General features: G+C 36.2%; 1 protein-coding gene across 2 annotated transcripts in view; it reads right to left on the bottom strand.

Moving 5' to 3' along the window:
• Positions 1–7,198: 7,198 nt before the first annotated feature.
• LOC145246035 (uncharacterized) overlaps positions 7,199–21,397 on the bottom strand; it is a 281,165-nt gene continuing 266,966 nt past the window's right edge. For both annotated transcript variants that reach the window (XM_080107864.1, XM_080107865.1), the window contains exons 24-25: positions 17,285–17,470; positions 7,199–7,723 (exon numbers count right to left, since the gene is read on the bottom strand). In XM_080107864.1, the coding sequence (XP_079963990.1) occupies positions 7,612–7,723; positions 17,285–17,470 (298 nt within the window). In that variant the 3' untranslated portion in view covers positions 7,199–7,611. The remainder of the gene's footprint in view (positions 7,724–17,284; positions 17,471–21,397) is intronic.

The raw sequence follows: 21,397 nt of genomic DNA, 5'->3' as shown, positions 1-21,397 counted from the left end.
TTTCAGTTTGAAATTTTCTCTTTGTTATTATTACAAGAGATTTCTTCTTTTTTTTTTCGTTTCGATGAAGCAGCATCTTTAACTATTCAAAGATAATTGACATAAATGTTGATGCTGTTTGGATGGAAGAAAGAGGAAAGTAGAAAGTGGACCTTGGGTTGGCTTTTAGTAGCCTCATAATCCTCGCTTCTTTAATTGCGTCTTTTAGTCCTCACATTCGATGAGCAATATTCCTGGCAAAAGGAGGAGAGTTGTTGCTTTCTGCGTCGGAATCATCTAACACTTATCATTATCATTGCTAATTTTTTACCTTGAAGCCTTTTTTTTCATGTCATGTGTGAAACGATTTCCATAAAAAACAGTGAACATTATTTATTAGGTTGACAAGAAAGTTCTTGCGGAATTTTTAATTTTGATTTCAAATGATGTATTTTCAAATAAGTTTTTGTTATAATACCTTTACTTTATATATTATTTTAAAGAGTGTTTTTCACTCTAATCTAATCGTTTAAATTACAATAGTTTCAAAACAATTATGCCTTCTTTGCAGAACGTCGAATACAAGGTGAAAAAAAGGAAATTCACACAATTTTCTTATTTTAATTCAAGCTAGGCCAAATAGCTGCTGAAACAACTCACGATATTAACGAAACGTGTGGCCCAGAAGCCACTACTGAACGCACAGCACAATGTTGGTTTAAGAAATTTCGTGGTGGCGATGAGAGTCTTCAAGATGATGAGCATAGTGGTTGGCTATCGAATGTTGACAACAATCAATTAAGAGACTTAGTCGAAGCCAATCTATGCACAACTATTCGCAAACTTGCTTCTGAATTAGATGTAACGTATACAACGATTTCCGACCACTTGAAAGAAATTGGAAAGACAAAAAAATCATGAATTGAACAACAAAAAAAAACACTGTTCTGAAGTGTCATTTTTCTTTCTTTTATGCTACAAGAACAACCCGTTTCTCAACCGGGTTGTCACTTGCGATGAAAAGTGGGGTCTTTACAACAACCGGCTCAGCTCAGCTCAGTGGTTAAAGCTCCATGACACTTCCCAAAGCCAGAATTTCACCAAAAGAAGGTCATGCTGACTGTTTGGTGGTCTCATCTATTACAGTTTTTTGAATGCAGGCGAAACCATTATGACAGGGAAGTACTGTCAACAAATTGATGAAATGCATAACTTGAACAACAACAACCAGCATTAGCCAACAGAAAAGGCCCTATTCTTCTCCACAACAACATCCGACTGCACGTAGCTAACCTGACCCTGCAGAAGTTGAAAAAATTGGGCTACAAAACTCTGTCTCATCTGCCATACTCTCCAAACCTCTCACCTACTGACTACCACTTTTTCAAGTATCTTGATAACTTTCTTCATGAGAAATACTTCAGAAAACTAAGCGATATCAAAAACGCCTCAAACAACTTCATCTCCACCAGAATGCAAGATTTTTATGTTACTGGCATAAATACACTTGTTTTGCATTGGAAAAAGTGTATTGATTCTTTTTTAATCAATAAATTTTTGTTTGATCCGAGATATGTTCATTTGAATTTAAAAGTTAAAAACCACAAGAACTTTCTTGTCAACCTGATGATAGCTTTAACTCAGATGTTACCTGTTGTTCTATCTAACATAGTAGGGATCTCTTATCAGTTGCCACCCTTTGTCGGCTTGTTATTCTCAGGTGAATCCTTCCGACTCGTCACTGGCCAGATATTTCTGGTGCCTTTCTCCTGATCTACTGTAGCTACTTATATCACATCCACAGGACACTATTTCCTATCTGTAAATATTCTGACCTTTTGAACATCATCAGTAAGAATAACGTTCCACCATATTTGTATTATTTTCAACATCTTTTCTGTATGTGATAAACTTTGTTTATCTTTTGCTCATGGATGAGCCTCCATTTAACTTCTCTCATGAATCAGCTGCCATTGTATTTATTTATTTTTTATCATTATTTTCACACTCAAAATATCTTAGTCTACAATGTTATTAAACTTATAGCGTTCTCTAGGTTTTATTAGATTCTTGGTATTTGCTATATCTTCATTTTTATATTTATCTACTTATTTTTCATTCTTTTTTCAGTTTTATCTTATTTGAAATTCAATAAACTTGTGTCTAAAATATAGCATGCCTTACAGTTTGATTGCCGATAGTTTATCTGTAAAGGTTTGCATACGTTTTCATGAAACATGTACATCTCATATAATCATATTAGTTACAATTTTTACAGGTAATGCAACATGTAATGCAACATGTAATGCAACATGTAATGCAACATGTAGACGAAGTGGAAATGAAGATCTTTTTGAAAAAAAGGAAAAGTTTTTATAAAAAAAATTTTTATTTCGAAACAAATTGAAGTAAGTAAAGAATGATAAAGAATTTCATTCAAATTTTTAATTCAAATTAAACAATGAATTGTAGAACAGGTAATCATTATACATATTCTATGCATTTTTTGAATTTATATGTATGTTTGCTGATCCAACTGTTTTAGATGGAAACATGTTGTATCAACAATGTACCTTTTGAAACATTTACATGTTTACATGAATATAGATTGATATCAAAAGTAAAAAAAAGGATTTGAACGAAATGAGACAGAATCCAAGTCTGTTTTGAAATTATTTCAATTGAAGAGTTAAAAAAAATATTTTTTCGATTTTTTTCATTTTACAATTAAGGTAACATTTAAAAATAGTTCATTGTTTTTTACATATTAAATGCATGAAAAGCAGTAGCAGCAATGGTTATAAAAAATCAAGCATATTTTACTGTGCTTTGTTTTTAGGCATCAAATAGTCTAATTGTTCAACACAGATGAATCAAACTTCATCGAGTAAATTTCAAATTGAATACAGAAAAGCAATGGCCAATTCCTATGTAGAGTAACAATTAACATAAAACAAATAAGAATAATATTAGTGTTGATAAACCTTTAGAATTTCTGACCTGCTACCAGTTATGAAAAAAAGAAAAAATTTGATGCAGTATAATAATATCAAATAAATCTTTTGTTGTTTGCAAACATTGAACAAAACATTTCCAGATCAGAATTGTACAGGATGCCCCCACTCCTCTAAATACCACTCATGGAATCATACATAAAAATAACGATCATTTCTTTAATACGACTGTATTTAATACAAATGAACTTCAGTATATGGCTGATTTATTCACTAAATTGTAGTCATGAATGTTTATTTTTGTGTATCTCTACATTGCAAAACTGTCATTAATTCTCACACACTCCTCTCTTGGCACTAGTCTGATTTTGAATGTGGTGGTCCTCTTCAGTTCAAGAATAGTCCGGATATTGTTTTGATAGATATTAATTTTTAGATAACTCCATGGAAAATAATCGGGGATGATGGTTAAGATTCGGTGAGCGTGAGGCCATTCATGATCACATATACTGATGAGACAATCACTAAAGTGTGCCCTCAGCTATTCCAATAAGTCATTAAAATAATGTTTTTGACAAATGAGGAAGAATGTTGTTTTCTGGATTGGAATCTATCCATCTAACATTTATTGGTGTTTTTTTTTTACTTTGAAGTATTTTTTAGCCACTTACATCAAGTGGCTTCATACCTTGTTTGTAGCGATTTCTATTCAACAATAATATTGTTGTATTGCAGCAGCCTGTATATGTGCTGCTCGTTTGTACTTTTAGTGCCAAACGTAACCTTTTCTATGTAATTGCATTCAAAACTGACAATTTCATTATTTTATGTTTTTGATTATTGCCACCATGTCTTGCTAGAAATCGGAAAAGGTAAAATATATACAAAACGCTATTCCTGAAAATGTGTCTAATGATAAATAAGTACACTAAAAACACAAAAATAATCAATGTATCTTTTGAAACCATAAAAATTCATTTAATGTCTGTATGATTGGCATAATAGATATGATCACAGACTATGTAAACTGCAATAGTAATTATAATATTCAATTAAATTCACTAATACTCTTGGGAAATATATGAATCAACAATTTCCATCAACTATGGCTGACATCGCAACATGCGTTCATAACAATAAACAATGAATTGTGTACAATAGTTATGTGATTCATAAAAGTGTTAACAAAGCGAATCTGAATGTTTCTTTATACACACGCATTATACAAAGTGTCTCATTCACAGGTTAATAACTCTGACAATATTAATGATTTGTTTTGTATTCTGTAGATAAAAACAGAATAAGGTTTCAAAATCATCAAAGGAGATAGCATGGTTAATACTGGATATTGCGGTTCAGTGATGAAGTGCACTTCTCTCTATTAATAACAACTTTAGGTCAGATGAAGTTCTCCGAAGGTCACTGCACGTGGCACAATGATGTTAGGGAGACACTTACAGTAAATAAAAAGTATTGCATTGTGGAGCTTAACAAAATCTGAAAGAAACTTGGTGTCCTTTTTTTGGTATGCCGCAAGAGGAGCAATGGTAGGAACAAGATGGAGTAACTCTTCCACATAGATAATGGAGTATCAGATTTTATTTATTTTTCTCGCATGGCAGGAAGATTAGACACAAGGTCAAGAACATGGGATTTGAAAAACTAGCGCTCTAGAGACAAAGCACTCTAGCTGATCATAAAAATGCTTGGGCACTCCTGTCGACATTTCCCGGTAGGAACACGTCAGCAATGAACTAACCCCTTCTTAAAGAATGAGGGGGTAAATCCTGGAAAAGTGGACCTCTTAGAACTGCACAGGACTATATCTCAGACTGATAAAGAACCAACACAACATATCCAATATTCTGTTGGTTTGATTTTGGTATGAAATAGTCACACTTAGCCAATTGACTGATCATCAGATGCCACATTTTAGAATATCACGTTCAATTTATTTAAACTATATTTCTATCTTTAGGGTGTTATTTGAGAAAGTATTATAGCACAACAATCTACAACCAAATTGCAGAATTCAAGATAGCCATCAGTCAGCAAATCTATCGCATAACAACGAAAGAATGTGTCAGGGTAAAAATATTGACAGCTTCACTTGACTGCTTCAATACCGAGGTGCACATTTAGAACATGTCTTATAAAGTTTCAATTTTATAACAACAACATGCGTTCATAATATGTAATTGCTAACATTTCAGTCTTTAAGAAATCCAAAATGTTCTTGTCTGATTATCAGTTATAAGCGCTTAGATGCGTCGCCACATTTATACTAAGACACCTTACATATATACTAAGACACCTTACATATATACTAAGACACCTTACATATATACTAAGACACCTTACATATACAGATTATATACAAAACATATCTACCGCATATTTAATTGATTAAGAATGAAATTTTTCAATAATATAATTTTTTTTTCTTTTGAACTACATTGATATTCATGTACCAAAATTCTAAGGAGGAATTTCTTATTCCATTAAGTTTTCTGTGTTCCAATTCAAACAGTGCTTTGGGGAGGGAAAGTCAAGGTTCTAAGAATTCTTGGTGCTAATTTATATTGAAATAGATGCAAAATATGGCAGTTCAAAATAAAATAACAAGAAAACTCATGAATATATTTATCAGTTAAAAATATTAGTGTACACCAAACATTAGAGAAAATTAACAAGTAGAATTTTGGTAATAAATAAAATTCATTTCTTTCTAATTACGTGTTGAATTTACGCCATTTTGTGTCTATTATATATAAGAGTTATGTAAAAAGGGACGATAAGGCTGTCTGTCAATTCAAAGTTTTCCTAGAATGCCACATGCAATGACTCAAAATGGCAGGGATTCAACTTCTAATCAGAAACATGAAAAAGAAATAGATTTTATTTATTACTAAAATTCTACTCACTAATTTTCCATAATATTTGGTATACACTAATATTTTTCACTGCAAAGTAGATATATTTATAAGTTTTCCTGTTATTTTATTTTTAACTGCCTATTTTATGTACAGTATAACAAATTTTCTCAAGAACATATTTTGCTTTTTTCAGTTGGTATACAATTGAATGAAGCAAATATATGAAAATGTATAAACGGGACATTTATTTTTGGAGATAATTTCTGTTTCAAAGGAAAATTTTCAAATCATTTAAAATAAAGATTTAAATGCCTATTATTTGGTGTCATTATAAACTTCCAGGATTATCTCCCTTTAATTGAACTCTTAAAAGTTTTGTGATAATTCAAAGATGGCTGCCTTCCATGTTACAGTAGCATCACAATTTATTAGACACTACTTTGAAGTGTTTATATCAAGATGGACTATATCCTGTGACCAAATAAACTCCAAATGTAACTGATGCTGAAAGAGAATAGCAACACTGAAAAATTGTATTCAGATATTTTATCAATGAATGCCGAGAGAAGCCATCAAATAAATATGTGAATTGATTGTCGAGGTAAGCCCCACAAACACATATATATGCACCAGGTTTACTATTAACTACTTTGGTATTGAGCACTTTTGGAATGGATAAATACTGACTTATTACCTGATAATAAGTCTAAACTCATATATATATGTATGTATATATAAATGTATCCTTTTATTAAACTAAGAAAACTATCTTTGTTTATTACATTTGTTTTGTTTGAAAGTAAAGTTTTAAAATCATTTTTCTGAAAATAAAAAAATAATTCCATCATTTAAAATTTCTATCATAATTCCATCATTTAAAATTTACCTTCATAATTCCATCATTTTAAATTTCTATCACAAAATTTTTTTCTTTTTTTTATTTATTTGTCGCAATGTTCTTTTTTTTTTGTTTTGTTTTTTTGCAATTTTAGGCATGACATCACAAAACGATGATGTCATTTTTGTTTCATTCAATTTCAACAATGTGGCAGGAATTATTTTCAGCCACTTTGAAGTACAATCTAATTCTATTTCAGCCTGAATGTACTTATTTATTTATCCCACCCCACCCCACAAAAGCAAAATTAGACATAAGGTCTTTTTTTATGTAGGGAAAATCCAGCTCCCCAAAAGAACTACTCTGGTTTGGGACAAAAATTGCCTCAATTTAAAAGGATCTCTATTTTTGCAAACAAGGACAAAAAAGATGAAAGTAGTATTAGAAAAAATACTGCACTTTGCTTTTATGTCCACATGTCAGTATGAAATGAAGATTGCAATCCTAAAACACAACCAAATCTCAACCAAATATGCCAACGTTTTCGTCAATTCTTTTTTTTTTTTTTTTTTTTTTTGTAATACATGAAATAATTTGAGATATTTTATGGTACAAAAATGATATTGATGGGAAGAAATTTTTAAGCATATGAATGTTCATAGCCAGTTGTTCAGGTTTCAGTCAAAAATCAAACTCACAACTTTTCTGCTGAGTTATTTCAAATTACTTTTTGTTTTTTTGTTTTGTTTTCTTTTCACAAAATGTAACAATAAATAAGAATCATTTGCAAAAGAGTAAAGCTAACGATATTCAGAAACCATTGTCTCAAAAAGCATCATAAAATGTTTTTTAAAAGTAGACTAATTTGTGTTCGAATATTTCATTTGAATTAGTTAATCAGCACTTCAATTCGTTTGATGGCAAATTGATTATCAATCAAATTCTGTGGCAATCAATAAGCGTTTCATTTGCTTAATTCTGCACAATCCAAATTATTTGTAAATAACTCCACGATTGGTTTTGCACATGTTGACAACTTGTTAGAATTGGTAAATTCTTTGTTGAGATTGAGGAATCTGGAAAACAAAAAAACAAAAAAAAATGATCAAAAACAAATTGTAGCAATTTTTTTTATAGTGTCGGTTTGTTGTCCTCTACCCCCATGTAGATTGGATGAAACAACATTTGTGTAGAATCGAGTAGGTGATTATAAAATATAGTCGATCTATATAGTATATAGTTAATCAGTCAGTTTTAATTCGTTCGTTCACTAACGGTCCTATTTTTGTTACAATTACAATAACGAGTTGTTGTTGCAAACAACAAGCAATTCGTTTCACCTTTCAGGTAAGTTTACCCAAAAGTTGTGAAGGAGTTACCACGCAAGGAGGTGATTTTATTGTTTTTCCTTTTAACGTCGAGTTCGGGTTTTGGTGCTTCGAGTTGCCTACCCTCACCCCCATTTTTTTGCTGGCTAAAAATCCGATACTTTTCAACGAGTTGCAAAAAGAAAAAAACAAAAGTGGACGACCCTGTTACCCGAAGAGAATTAGAAAGAAGGTCATTCTTTCTTCAAAGAAAAATAAGGTCGACCGTAGAGACTTTGGAAGAGGAACATTTGTCCTTAAATGTGTTTTCTTCTTTTGAAAAAGATATAGAAGGATGGTTAGAAGAGCTAGAGGGTGTGTCATGGAGTATGGAAGAACAACTGGCTGCTGAGGAAGAAATTGAATCGTTAGCGGAATTATTTCAGGTTTCTTTCAGATTTAAGATGAAGTGCGACGCCGACTGGGAGTTTTATGAAGAGTCAGTGAGGAAAATAATTCAGAAATCCCTATAGAAGACCACAGATCCCATACCATTGAGCATATTAACAACCCTCAAAGTCAGGAAGCAGCTAATAGGACCAATACTTGGATGAGGAAGAGATACGGGGAAAAATCATCCAAGGGATATTGGATTTTCGCCTGGAGATTTGGTGAGGTTGAAAGATTTCATGGTGAAAACCCTGGACGATGTATGGGAACTTCGAGCCTTGCACAACTGTGATTTGAATGATGACATGTCGGCAGGTGCAATAATTATTTCTCAAGTGTTGTTTGCAAAATTACCATAAAGGGTGAACTAATTAGGATTTCCGGAAAGATCTACCCAAATTATCAGTAATCCTGTTAAAGACACCGGAAATAATCAAAACTGTTTCTAATTATCAAAAAGTCCAAACAAAACCCTGTGGCTAAGCTAAGGTCTCCTCCAAGACTCTGGAAAGAAAATGAGGATGAAACCCATTTCTCCCTAAAGGCTTGCAATACAGAGGTAGAATCAAAATCTTACAAATGTTGTAATTTCAAAGAATGCAATTCTTCTCATCAGAAGGAAGAGGTTTACAAAATATACAATCAATTTTGCAGTTTAATGCATTAACGGCACTATAAATAAGAAATTAATCATACTTGCATCAAAAAAGTTATTTAACAATTAGTGACAATTTATAGGGATTCAATGAGATTAAGGAAACAAGAAATGGTAAAAGGGAGAAAAAGGATATGGCAAAAATCCAATGAGAAAGACGGTAAAATTCAAAACAGGATAAATCCGAAATGAGTCCATTGTAAATCCATTGGTAATCCATAAGAAAACAGCATTATAAATGTCCAGGGTAAATTGCAGCTTCTAGAAAAACCATCAGATCGTGGAGAAATGAAGTTCTAGTTTTTTATATAAAACGTTTTTTTAAAAAGTAATGGCTAAGGCAAATGGAAGTGTTAAAGCAGAGATTCAAATTGAAATTGAAAAGTGGGTAGGTAAGAAAAAAAGAAAAAATGAAAAAGAAGATAAGAACAGAGAAGAGGAAGAAAGAATATTAAGAAGTCGAAAAAAGTGGGGAGAAAGAGAGATAGACATAGTTGAGAGATAAGGAGAGTAAGAAAGAGGGAACGGGGCAAATAGAGAATCATCTTTCTTAATCTATTTTTAGAACAGATAAATATAAGTCACTTGAGGTCAATTTGACACAGACAAGAACATAACTAAGTAAAGACGATAATTCAGATTTATTTATTTTAAATTTGGAAAGAAGTTAAAATGGGTGAGGATCAGAAGCAATGGTTTAATAAATTAATGTATAATTATAATTGTATGCATGCACATATATACATATACAAATGTATAAATGCATATCCACACATATATAAAAAATAAAATATTGTAAAATAATATAGGATAAGAGGTGAACCTAAAAGAAACAACTCATTCACAAGTAATAGGGACACACACACGTGTAACTATTAGGGCTATGACAAGAGAATATTCTTATCATTATTTTGACTCGCAGGTATATATATCCGACACAGACACAGTTAAGCAATTGAGAACCACATCACTCTATCTAAAAACATAGAAGATATTAACTGATATATACTATAGAGTCAAATAATGAAAAGAATATTCTCTTGTTATAACTCTAGTAATTATACACAGACATAGATGCATATATATGTACATACATACATGCACATATATATGCATACATATACACACTCACACATTACATATAAAAACGGGCATACATATACGCAGATATAACACCAGGGTTAGTAGCAGCTCCTTTAGTCTCACAAAAAAAAAGAGAGAAAAAGAAGAAATCTCTTATATTAAATAAATTTATAGTCAACGGTTTCAGAGGTGAGCTAAATAATTTTGAATCAGTTATATTTAAATTTTTCTTATGTTTACATTGAGAAATAAATTCGCTTTTGGAATTGATTAAGTGGATACTTTGTGAAGAAGTAATTATACTTATAGCTTCAGATATGCAATATATTCATGTATTTGGTGACTTCAATGTCCACCACAGCAACTGTCTTGGATTTTCTACTCACACAGATGCAGCTGGTACCACAACACGTAACTTTTCTATATTTCATTCCCTATCACAGATGGTTACGTTTCCAACCCGTTTCCCAGACCAGCAAGAACAACATGCATCACTTCTAGACCTGTTTTTGACCACATTTCCCGATGACTATGTAACGAATGCCCACAGCCCTCTTGGGAATGCCGATCATGCAGTGATAATGGTTGAAATCGCCCTAAACTCTAGAGCCAAAACTGAAGAGCCACTGCTCAAAACAACGAGATATTATAAAAAGGCTGACTGGGAAGCCATCAGGGACCTCATCAGGGACACTCCATGACAAAATATCTTTTCACTTCCTGCTGAACATTGTGCTAATGAGACCACTGAATGGTTCAAAGCGGCAATTGAAGCACATGTTCCCACACGCAAATTCTATAGCAACCCCACTCCCCAATGGATCACTTCAATTTGTGCAGCTGCCATAGCGCAAAGGCAGCATGCATACCGCAGATTTAACCGACATAAGTCCAGTTCAAGCAAACAGAAGTACATAGAAGCCAGAAATAACTGTAAGAAAGAAATAGCGGCAGCTAAGAGGGAATTTACTGAAACCACCCAAAAACGCATCGAAGCACAGAAATTAGGAACCTGAGACTTCTGGAAAATCTACAACAGTGTAGTAAATAATGGGCAATCAACAATTCCCCCACTATCAAACAATCATGAGGTTGCTTGCTCAACAACTGAGAAGGCTAACTTGCTTGCCAGATGGTTTACCTCCAACTCCACACTGGACTCTGCTAACCACCCCTTCCCTGACTTTCCTTTGCAGACAGACGCCACACTAGATGATCTGAAAATCACCCCTGCTCAGGTGCATGCTATCATAAGAAAGCTTGACACTGCAAACGCATGTGGACCTGATCTCATTCCGGCTGTGCTATTAAAAAAGTATGCTATTAAAAAAGTATGCTACCAAAGTAGCTCCAGTTTTCTCCAAACTTTACAACAAATGCCTTAATGAATCTTACTTTCCTGCCTGCTGGAAAACTACTTCTGTAGTGCCAGTTTTCAAGAATTCTAGCGAAAGAACTGACCCAGTAAATTATCGCCCCATTAGCCTCCTCCCACTTTTCGCCAAAATATTTGAGACCATAATTAACCAATTTCTAGTCCATCACCTTACAGATGCTAAACTTCTGACTGACCAACAAATGGATTTAGGCAAGCCCGTTCTACAGCAGACATCCTAACTGTAATCTCAGAATGTATATACCAGTCACTGGACAAAGCGGGGGAGGGTAGAGCGGTAGCTCTAGATATATCTAAGGCTTTTGACAGCGTATGGCATGAGGGTCTTCTCAAGAAAATCAGACCATACAGTATCACTGGAGGAATGCATAACATAATTAGATCCTTCTTGGATAAAAGAAAAATCCAGGTTGTCCTTGACGGTTGTACATCTAAACAATATGATATAAATGCGGGAGTGCCTCAGGGGTCTATCCTTGGACCTCTGCTATTCTTAATATTCATAAATGACCTCCCTGACAAAATTATCTGTGAGATGGGTATTTATGCTGACGACACCACGCTCTATAACAGACACGACAGGAACACAAATGAACACATTTCTAAAGAAATGGCAGAAACACTAGAGGAAGACCTCCAATCCATAGTGGAATGGGGACAAAATGGATGGTCACCTTCAATGTTGCCAAGATTAAACTTGTTTCCTTCAATAATTACAAGAACCCTTCAACCCTTCCTTACCGCCAATAGCAATGGCCAATGACTCTTTATTTGAAAGTACATCTTTTAAACTCCTTGGCCTAACATTCACAGGAAACATCAGTTGGAACAATTACATTGAGAACATTGCCAAAGCTGCTGCGAAGAAGGTGGGTTCTCTCTACCATACTAGAAAGCTACTAATGCCTGAAAGTATCCTATACCTCTACAAGGCCACCATTCGCCCATGTATGGAGTATTGTTGTCATATTTGGGCTGGTGCATCCGGCACTAGTCTCTCGCTCCTAGACAAAGTTCAAAAGAGAGTTGCCAATCTGATAGGTCCTGAACTGTCAGCTAAACTTCAGCCTCTGTTCCATCGACGACATGTTGCATCCCTCTGCCTGTTCTACAAGTACTTTAACGGAGAATGCTCTGATGAACTGCAAGTACTTGTGCCCCCACGACGTAAATACCCCCGACAAACCCGACAAGCAGCTAAATCCCACCCCTTCACAGTAGAGATCCCTACATGCAAGAGAGCCTTCTACTCCAGTAGTTTCTTCCCCAGAACAGCTAGACTTTGGAATTCCCTTCCGGGTCTCTGTTTCCCTGACTGCACTGACATGCAGAAGTTCAAGTGCAATGTGAACCGACATCTTGCTGCCCAACTTCCTACACAGTATCCCTGATGCTTATGTCCCCGATAGTAGCCCCCTACAACAAAGTGGCAATGTGCCTTGTTTGGGGTGAAAATTTAATAAAAAAAAAAAATATATATATATATATGTATTACTAGCATGCCACATATTCTCTATTGATTATTATATTGTACCCAATATATAGTAGTAATTTCAAAAGCTTAAACAAATATATGTGTATGACTTGGGTGCCATCAGCTAGAATCGAACCCAAAACATATAGCTTTCCAGTGTTATCTGTTAAACAAGTCCATATACATATTAAAACTAAAAATAATATTGTTAAATGTATATAATAAACGTAGAAGATACACATTTAGTTGACTTACACTTACTAAGTTCCAATTTTTCAATTTTGAACACTCAATAGCTATTTTTACCGGCTAAAACCAAATCTAATTTATTCCACCGGTCTAAATCTTTTATATATTAAGTTTTAAGTCTGTAGACCAAAAATTGATAGAGTAGTTTGGTAGAGACTGTTCTTCACACACAGACAAGATCATTTATCACTTAAGATCATTTATATATATATATATATAGAGAGAGAGAGAGAGAGCTCAAAGATTGGTATGTAAACATCATATATAGCTTTTCCCAGTCAAATCATTCCCACGAGCAAGTGAGTTCTTCTATGCTGACGGGGTTCTGGTGAATGGCGAGTGTTCAGGGCCAGAAAACTGGACTCCCACTGCCTTTTGGGATAAGGTTTTTGAACCAAAGGCTAAGGGTGAGATAACTCTGACAGAAACCTCCAGAGGAGCTTAGGCCCTGCTGACTGCGGCATTCATGACCCACCAGCATGTGGACTATGCTCTGGTGCCCTGTTACCTAATGGTTGGTTGTGTTTGTTTTACAGCATATCAACCTTTTTCAGGTTATTTAATGCCGAATCTAGTTATTTTGAGGAACGATTCTTAATGGAGTATATTTGTTTTTTAAGTCAGATTCTATTTAACCCATAGTTGGGACCCTAACAGGTACTACCACTCCGGGTCAGAGTGGACCTGGGAGCAATGGCAATTAAAGGGTGGCTCCACACTCCCCAAGGCCTGCAAGGTGGGGCCTCACCATCGGATATAGTTTTAGGTCATATCCAGGACCCCTGTTACCTAAGTTCCAGTCATGGGTAAATGACATTAAGAAGGTAGAAGGTGGTGAAAGCAATCTTTCTAGCAGAGGACAACTCTTACGAAAAATCTGCAGCAAAAGCAGTTATTGATCATCTTACAATGGCTTGTCACTGAGTTATTTTTGTGGAGTTTCAGAGACTGGCACTCGTGTCATACAAGCGCTTGTCACTTTAATACAATGATGTACAGATGTTACTTGGAATCTCTCTTCTTATCTTTTATCTTTTTATATCTTTTTATCTTTTATCTGTCGTTCATTTCTACTGCAAGTCCCATGGCGATAGAGGAGTGGCAACATGTACAGACCTGACACATTGGAGGTGCACAGTCACAAATCTGCACAGATGCGACAGGAACCCTATCTTAACATCGTTGCTGTGCCTTCACATGACAGAGACCAACTTTGGTGGGGGTTCATGTGACTGAGCAGCCTTATTTAGGGTGAACACTGCTCACCCAGAGTCTTAGAAAAGTGCTAGAAAAAATTGTCTGCCATACTGTCACTGGTTAGTCTCCTGCGGCTAATGGTGGTTCATGTAAGCAGGAAGAAAACAAAAATTTATTTTCAAAAAGGAGTAAAATTAAACTTATGCTGTTGGGATGTATGTACTCTTTTTGATAAAGGATCATCAAACCATCTAGAGCACAGGACAGTGTTTGTCACTGCAGAACTACGGGGACTTAATATAGATATTGCTGTGGTATCAGAAACCTGTCTCTCGGGAGAAGATCAAATGACAGAGATATCAGGCTATACTCTTGGTAAACCGAAGGATGTTCATAGAGATGGTGGAGTCGGTTGTGCAATTAAAACATCCTGTGGAATTTTCTTCCAGTATCTGTGAAACTTCATGTTCCTCTTTCACACAACAGATTCATCGCTATTCTTTCAGTTTGTGTTTCTATGAGTCTCTGTGCTCCATTGTCACATCTACACCAATTAATGAAAAAATTGTTATTTTTTGGTGATTTTAATGCCCATGTTGGGAAAGACTATGATACCTGGAGTGCTCAGGGGCGCTGTGGTATCGGTACCATGATGCTAATGGCCTTAAGCTACTAGAGTTGTGTTCTGAATTTAATCTTGCTATCTGTAATACTTTTTTCACCGTAAACCGAAGCCCAAAGCTACTTGGACACATCCACATTCAAGGCATGGTCATCTTATTGACTTCATCATAACTTGAAAATGCGACCTTTGAGATGCATATACTGTTGGTGTCATGTGCAGTGCTTAATGTGACACTGATCACAAGTTGGTGAGAGGAAAGTTTAATCTACGAATCCATAAGAAAGTTCGTTAAGTTGCCTAGCAATATTGATGCCAAGCTAAAGTTGCCTGAAGTTCAAAAGAGTATGGTGGAAAAGCTTGATAATCTTGCATTTGATGGTACATGCATGAATTTCAAGACTCAGGTTTATTCTGCTGGTGCTGAAGTTCTTGGCAGATGTCACTGTATCAAGTGTTTGTGGATCTGACCAAAGCATTTGACACCATCATCAGGGATGCTTTCTGGTTGATCTTAGAGAAAGTAGGGTGTCCTCCAACCTTTTTTAGAATATTCAAGGAACTGCACAGGGACATGAAAGCTCGTCTCCTTTAACAGAAAATTGTCTAATGAAATCCTAGTTAACAATGGTGTCAAACAAGGTGATATTCCTGCCCCTACTCTGTTCTCTATATTTTTTGGTGCTCTACTTGCTCAAGCGTTTCGGGATTATTATAAGAATGTTATGTTAAAATTTCGAACCACAGGTCGCATTTTTAATGTTAGAAGATTTAATGCCAGAACCAAGCTGCATTATGTCTTAGTTAAGGAGTTACTGTATGCAAACAATGCTATTTTTTGTTGCACACTGAGGCTGATCTGCAGCATATAATGGATAGCTTTGTTGGCTCCTGCACTGCCTTAGGTTTGAAGATCAGTCTGTCTAAAACAAAGGTGATGTTCACTCCTGCACGATGCTAGTCATACATGTTGCCGAACATCATGGAGTAGTCCATTCATAGGTTTCTGTCAGAGGATGGCTCTCTTGACACTGAAATGCACAGACAAATTCAGAAGGGTGCTGTAGCTTTTGGAAAGTTAGAGAATAGAGTGTGGTCTGACTGTGGCATTACAGACAGGACAAGGATCTCCATTTACAAGATGTGTGCTAACTACACTATTGTATTCATCGGAGACATGGACATTGCATCAAAGGCACATTAAATGGCTTGAACGATTTCACCAATACTGCTTGAGACATATCTTAAACATCAAGTGGCAAGCACAAGTGCTCGACACTGAGGTTCTTGTGAGAGTATGTTGTTCTAGTGTTGAGACCTTTGTAATAAGATCTTATATGCGTTGAATGAGCCACATGGTTCCAATGGAAGATTGTAGGCTGCCGAAAGAAATTTTTATTGGGAGCTGGAAAATTGCAAGCGCCCTTAAGATAAGTCTAGGAAGAGGTTCAGGGACTGTACAAAGAATAATTTGACAGTCCTGCAAATCAACATCGACACGTGGGAAGAACTTACTTTGCAAAGCTTGTATGTGAAAGTTGTGATGTTCTAGAGAAAACAAAGCAGACCCATAGCAATCTGGAGCAAGAGCTTTGCGAAGGTTTAATTGATGGTCTTAACCATGACACACAGAGCTGGAAATGAGACACTTGTGAATGGGTGCTTCTGTCAAAAGCTGGCTACATTAACCACCTTAAATCACACAGAACTCCTGTTCAGGTCAACTTTGTACCTATTAGTCCCAACCAAACAATCAATTTAACATGCAGCAAAGTTTTCAAATCTACTGATGAATGTTTTAGAAGAAATATGATTGTTCATAGGAATACTCTTCAACCTCCAGCGAAGGTCAACTCAATAGAAATTGCTCAATTTGTATGTCATATCTGCTTCAAGATGTGCAAATCTGTGGCAGGACTGTGGAGTCATCTAATATGGCATGGATGACGAGATGGGGAGAACTCAATATGACGGCGATCATCTGGAAAAATGCAGCAATCATCATATATGCTACTAATAAAATGAGTGTGATGTAAATTCATATTTGGTTTAGTTTGTTTATTTCTGATATTTATGCTCTGAAAGTATAAATTTATTTTTATTGAGCTTAATTAGTTGTGGCATTTTGGAAAAAAATCTATGAAATATCAATTAAAAGTATATATTTCTTTTAGTGTAATAATAAGAATTTTAGATATACTTACGAATGTTGGATGATAAGTGTTGATATACTGCCAATAAATGTCTCATGTTTTTTAAAACTTTCTGGTAATCCTCCAATAGTGATCACCATTGAGAAATCGTCAGCATTCGAAGGCGAAAACCAACCAGCCGTGTTTTCCGTATAAGCAACATCAATGCTTTGATCCCCGTCAACGGTAATTTGAATACTGGCGAGGAAAGAAAAACATAAAATATAATAATAAAAGTATTTTTCACAGAATAAACTTTATATTTTATTTAGCGTAAAACCTTCACAAGGTGTGACGAAAAAGAAATATTTGCAAAAAAAAAAAAAAACGCACAAGAAATAATATATGAGTAGAGAAACCCATTTCCATTGGGGTAGAGGGCTTCAAGTTCATCCAAACACATGAGTAAGCAACTGATTAATCCAAAAATCACTCATCGTTCTTTTCACAGCTTTGTTTTGATGTTCCAGTTGCAATGATATAGAATGTAATCAGAGAGTAAAGAAAGAAACTTCTTCATTGAATGTTTTATTTGCTTGTGACTCCATTTTTCTACGTGATTCAAATCATGTTTGACGAAATTATCTTTTTTTTGACAACCGATTATTACAATTTTTTTATTGCATTTAGTAAATTTATTCAATTTACAATTTAAAGGGAAAGGGGGAATAAATAAAACAGTTTAAACTTCATTACAGATAAAATTCCATAAGGATTGATTTGATAGACATTATCTTTGAAATAATCCTCAGATAAAAGTCTGGAGCTTAAGATCTAGTGAGTGTGTAGCTATTTCAGGATCATGCCACCTCCTGATGAGACGGGCATCAAAATATTCCACCAATATTTCTATCAAGTGGTTTGAAGAGTGAGGAGTTTATCTATCCTGTTGAAACCACTGTCCTCACAGTACCTATTCATCTGCTAAAAATCATTACGACCATAAGGCATTGCTCGGTTTTTATCATGAGCGACCATTCATTCTCATCTTCAAACTAGTGTGATCTCATGCTTTGATATTGCAACTCATGTATTGCACTTGATAGAGAGCAGTGGTCTTTTCTAGCAATGTTCTGGTGAGGTTGCTTCCTCCCCTTCCAGATGTTATTTTTTTTTAATTCACATGTCAAAACAATAGAAATGTTGCAATTTTTCACCTTGAATTCCAGGTGTGCTTATATAGCATAGTTACAATCAGCTCCTATAATATTTATAATATTTATATAAGGATGAAAACGTCACATGAAAGTAAAAACAAAACTTTTTATAAACAATGAACAGGTATTTATTCAAATTACTTATACATTCCCACACTATTTCAAAATCAGGACAGTGTTTAGACTGTGTGAAGAAAGTAAGAAAGTTCTGTTGATTGCTGAAAATCTATAAACAGTATATCTTCGAGTGGAAGAAGCCAGAGCTCCAAAATCCAATGAATAAAGGCAGAAGAGAGAAAGGAGGTTTTACTTGTTGCTTCTAAGAAACTCTCTGCTGACTGATGTGCTTTCCAAAGAGGACACATGAATCAATATGCCCTGGAAGCTGATTGGTCTGTGTGTGACCAAATCACCCAACAGGAATGGTTCTCTGAGTGAGAAAATAAATGTAAATGTTTAAATGTTGTTTAAAGTTAGCAGAAGGAAAAGAACAAAAAAATGAGGGAAAAAGGCCAAACGAACAGAAATCTTACCACGTGTGTGTCAGGCGAGGTTGGGCAAAAGACAGAGGGCAAATCAAGATGGCACCCATAATTTTAAAAGGTGTGTTCTGATGGAAGTCACGCAAAATCACATGAAATCACGTGGGAGACATGTATAAAAGGAGTTGACAAGTTAGGTCGGGGAGAGGTAGAGAGACGAATGATGACAGTGGTGATCTCGAACCCGGTGACTGTGGGCTTGCAAAGATGAATTCTTTTTTTTTATTTCTTTAATTTTGTTGTCCTAAACACTTCAAGCTATTTCGGCGATGGCTACCAGCCTGAACAACATGATTAAGCCATTCAGTGGTGAAGGCGATGTGATGGCTTGGTTAAAGAAAGTGGACCTAGTGGCAAAGCTCCAAAAGATAGGCGACGTTGCCACAGTGATACTGTTGTTCCTGGAGGGTGATGCGCTAGCCTTATATTTGGAGCTGAGCTCCTGTGAACAGGAGGACGCTGAGATGATCATAGCCAGATTGATTGAGGCATTTGTGGAAGAGCCATTTGAGGCATACAACAAATTGAAAGAGAAGAGGTGGACGGGAGAATCCATTGATGTGTATGCAAATGAAGTCAAATGATTGGTGGAATTGGCAGAAATTGGGAGATAGGTAGCAAATCACGTTTACATTCGTTACCAGGTTCTCGGAGGAGATTTCCAAGAGGCTGCAGCAGGTCCCAGGTATCGAGAATTTGGAGGTGAGGGATTTGCTCCTAACTGCAAGAATATTAGTAAGCACCCGACCCTCTGGTGCCGTAGGAACAGTAGCAACAGCACGGAAGGATGAGAGCAAAAGCTGCCTGAGACCACGAGGCATGTGTTTCAAATGTGGGGGCCCGTACCTGCAGAGAGATTGCAGAAAGTTCTTGGAAAGGATGGTGTGCTACAGGTGTAATCAGAGTGGTACATGGTAGTTAACTGCAAGAGTCTGGGAAACTGTCAAGGGAGAGCTGAAGCACCAGCAGCTGCCCCGACTTGAGAATAATGGCGCGCTCACAGCAGATGCCCAAGCGTGAAATTGTGGTGGAAGGACAAGAAGCTGTGGCCCTGATCGACAGTGGCTGTACTACTACCATGGTGCACACTAGCCTTGTCAGAGGATGGAGAGGGAATGTTTAAGTAATGGCATTCGATGGGTCACAAGTGAAATGCCAAGGGAGGAGGACTGTCACAATTGAAATTGAGGATCACCGGATGAGAGTCCATACGGTTGTCACTGATCACCTGGTGCCTGGCGTCCAAGCGACTGTCAGAATGGACGTAATATGCCGACTTGGAGGTGTCACAGTCGGCAACAATGGCATGAGGTTTGGATCAGCGGGATGTGCAGTAACAGAGTAGGTCAACGAAGGAATCAAACAAGTTGGAGAAAAGAAATGGATATCAATCAGTGATTCAGATTTTAAAGAGGAATTTGATGGGAATCAGTGGACAATGGAGTGGGCATAGAAGAATGAACTATCGATGCTAACAAACAGGGTGGCATGTTACGATAAATCACTCAACGGAGGAGCAAGAAAGGATTTTGAACAAGAAGTGGACAGATGGATCGAGGAGGGAATACTCTTGCCATGGACGAATGACGTCGAATCGGGCATCTTGTCATTAATGGCCGTTCTGCAACCAACAAAAGGAAAAGTCAGAGAATTGAATTGACACATAAAGTGCCATACTGGGGATGATGCTACAGATATATGCAGTGAGACCATCAGAGAATGGAGGCAAATGAACAGTGCCTCTAAGTTGGTCGATCTAAAATCTGTCTATTTGCAACTCCACCTTGCCAAGAAACTCTGGAAGTACCAGTTGGTCAGATATAAAGTCAGAACCTACTGCCTTATGAGGGTGGGGTCTTGGCTGAACTCGGCACCCAAGATCATGTCAACCATTCTAAGGAAGATTCTAGAAAGAATGGGGAAAGAAGATGGCGCCATGAGCTCATACATCGACCACATCCTCGTGAATGAAACTCTGGTGACTGTAAAGGAGGTGGTAGCTCACTTGAAGAAGTTCGGGTTGGTCGCCAAAGCACCGAAAGAATTGGATGGCTTTGGGACTAAAGCTGAAACGAAATATGTCGGGTGGCCTGGAATTTCGAAGAGGAAATGAGATCCCACAAATGAAAGAAGAGCTCAACAAGCAGGAGTTTTTTTCGATATGCGGCAAACTGATCAGGCATTACCCAATTTGCTGGCTGGCTTAGACCAGCATGCAGCTACATCAAGAGGCATGCTGAAGGTAGAGGATGGGATGATAGAGTGGGAGGAAGAATGACTACTTTGATTGAAGGAATCCTGAAAGAAGTGGAAAGGCAAGACCCAGTTCGTGAAACATGGAACATGCCGCGAACACTGGAGTCGTGTGGTGTGATGCAAGCAGTATTGCAACAGGGGTCGTCTTAGAAGTGGGTGGAGTGGTTGCG

Source organism: Euprymna scolopes, chromosome 23 (assembly GCF_053919585.1).
Source record: "Euprymna scolopes isolate OS-2025 chromosome 23, ASM5391958v1, whole genome shotgun sequence".
In the NCBI taxonomy this organism is placed as follows: Eukaryota; Metazoa; Mollusca; class Cephalopoda; order Sepiida; family Sepiolidae; genus Euprymna; species Euprymna scolopes.
This window is presented reverse-complemented; position numbering and strand designations above follow the sequence as displayed.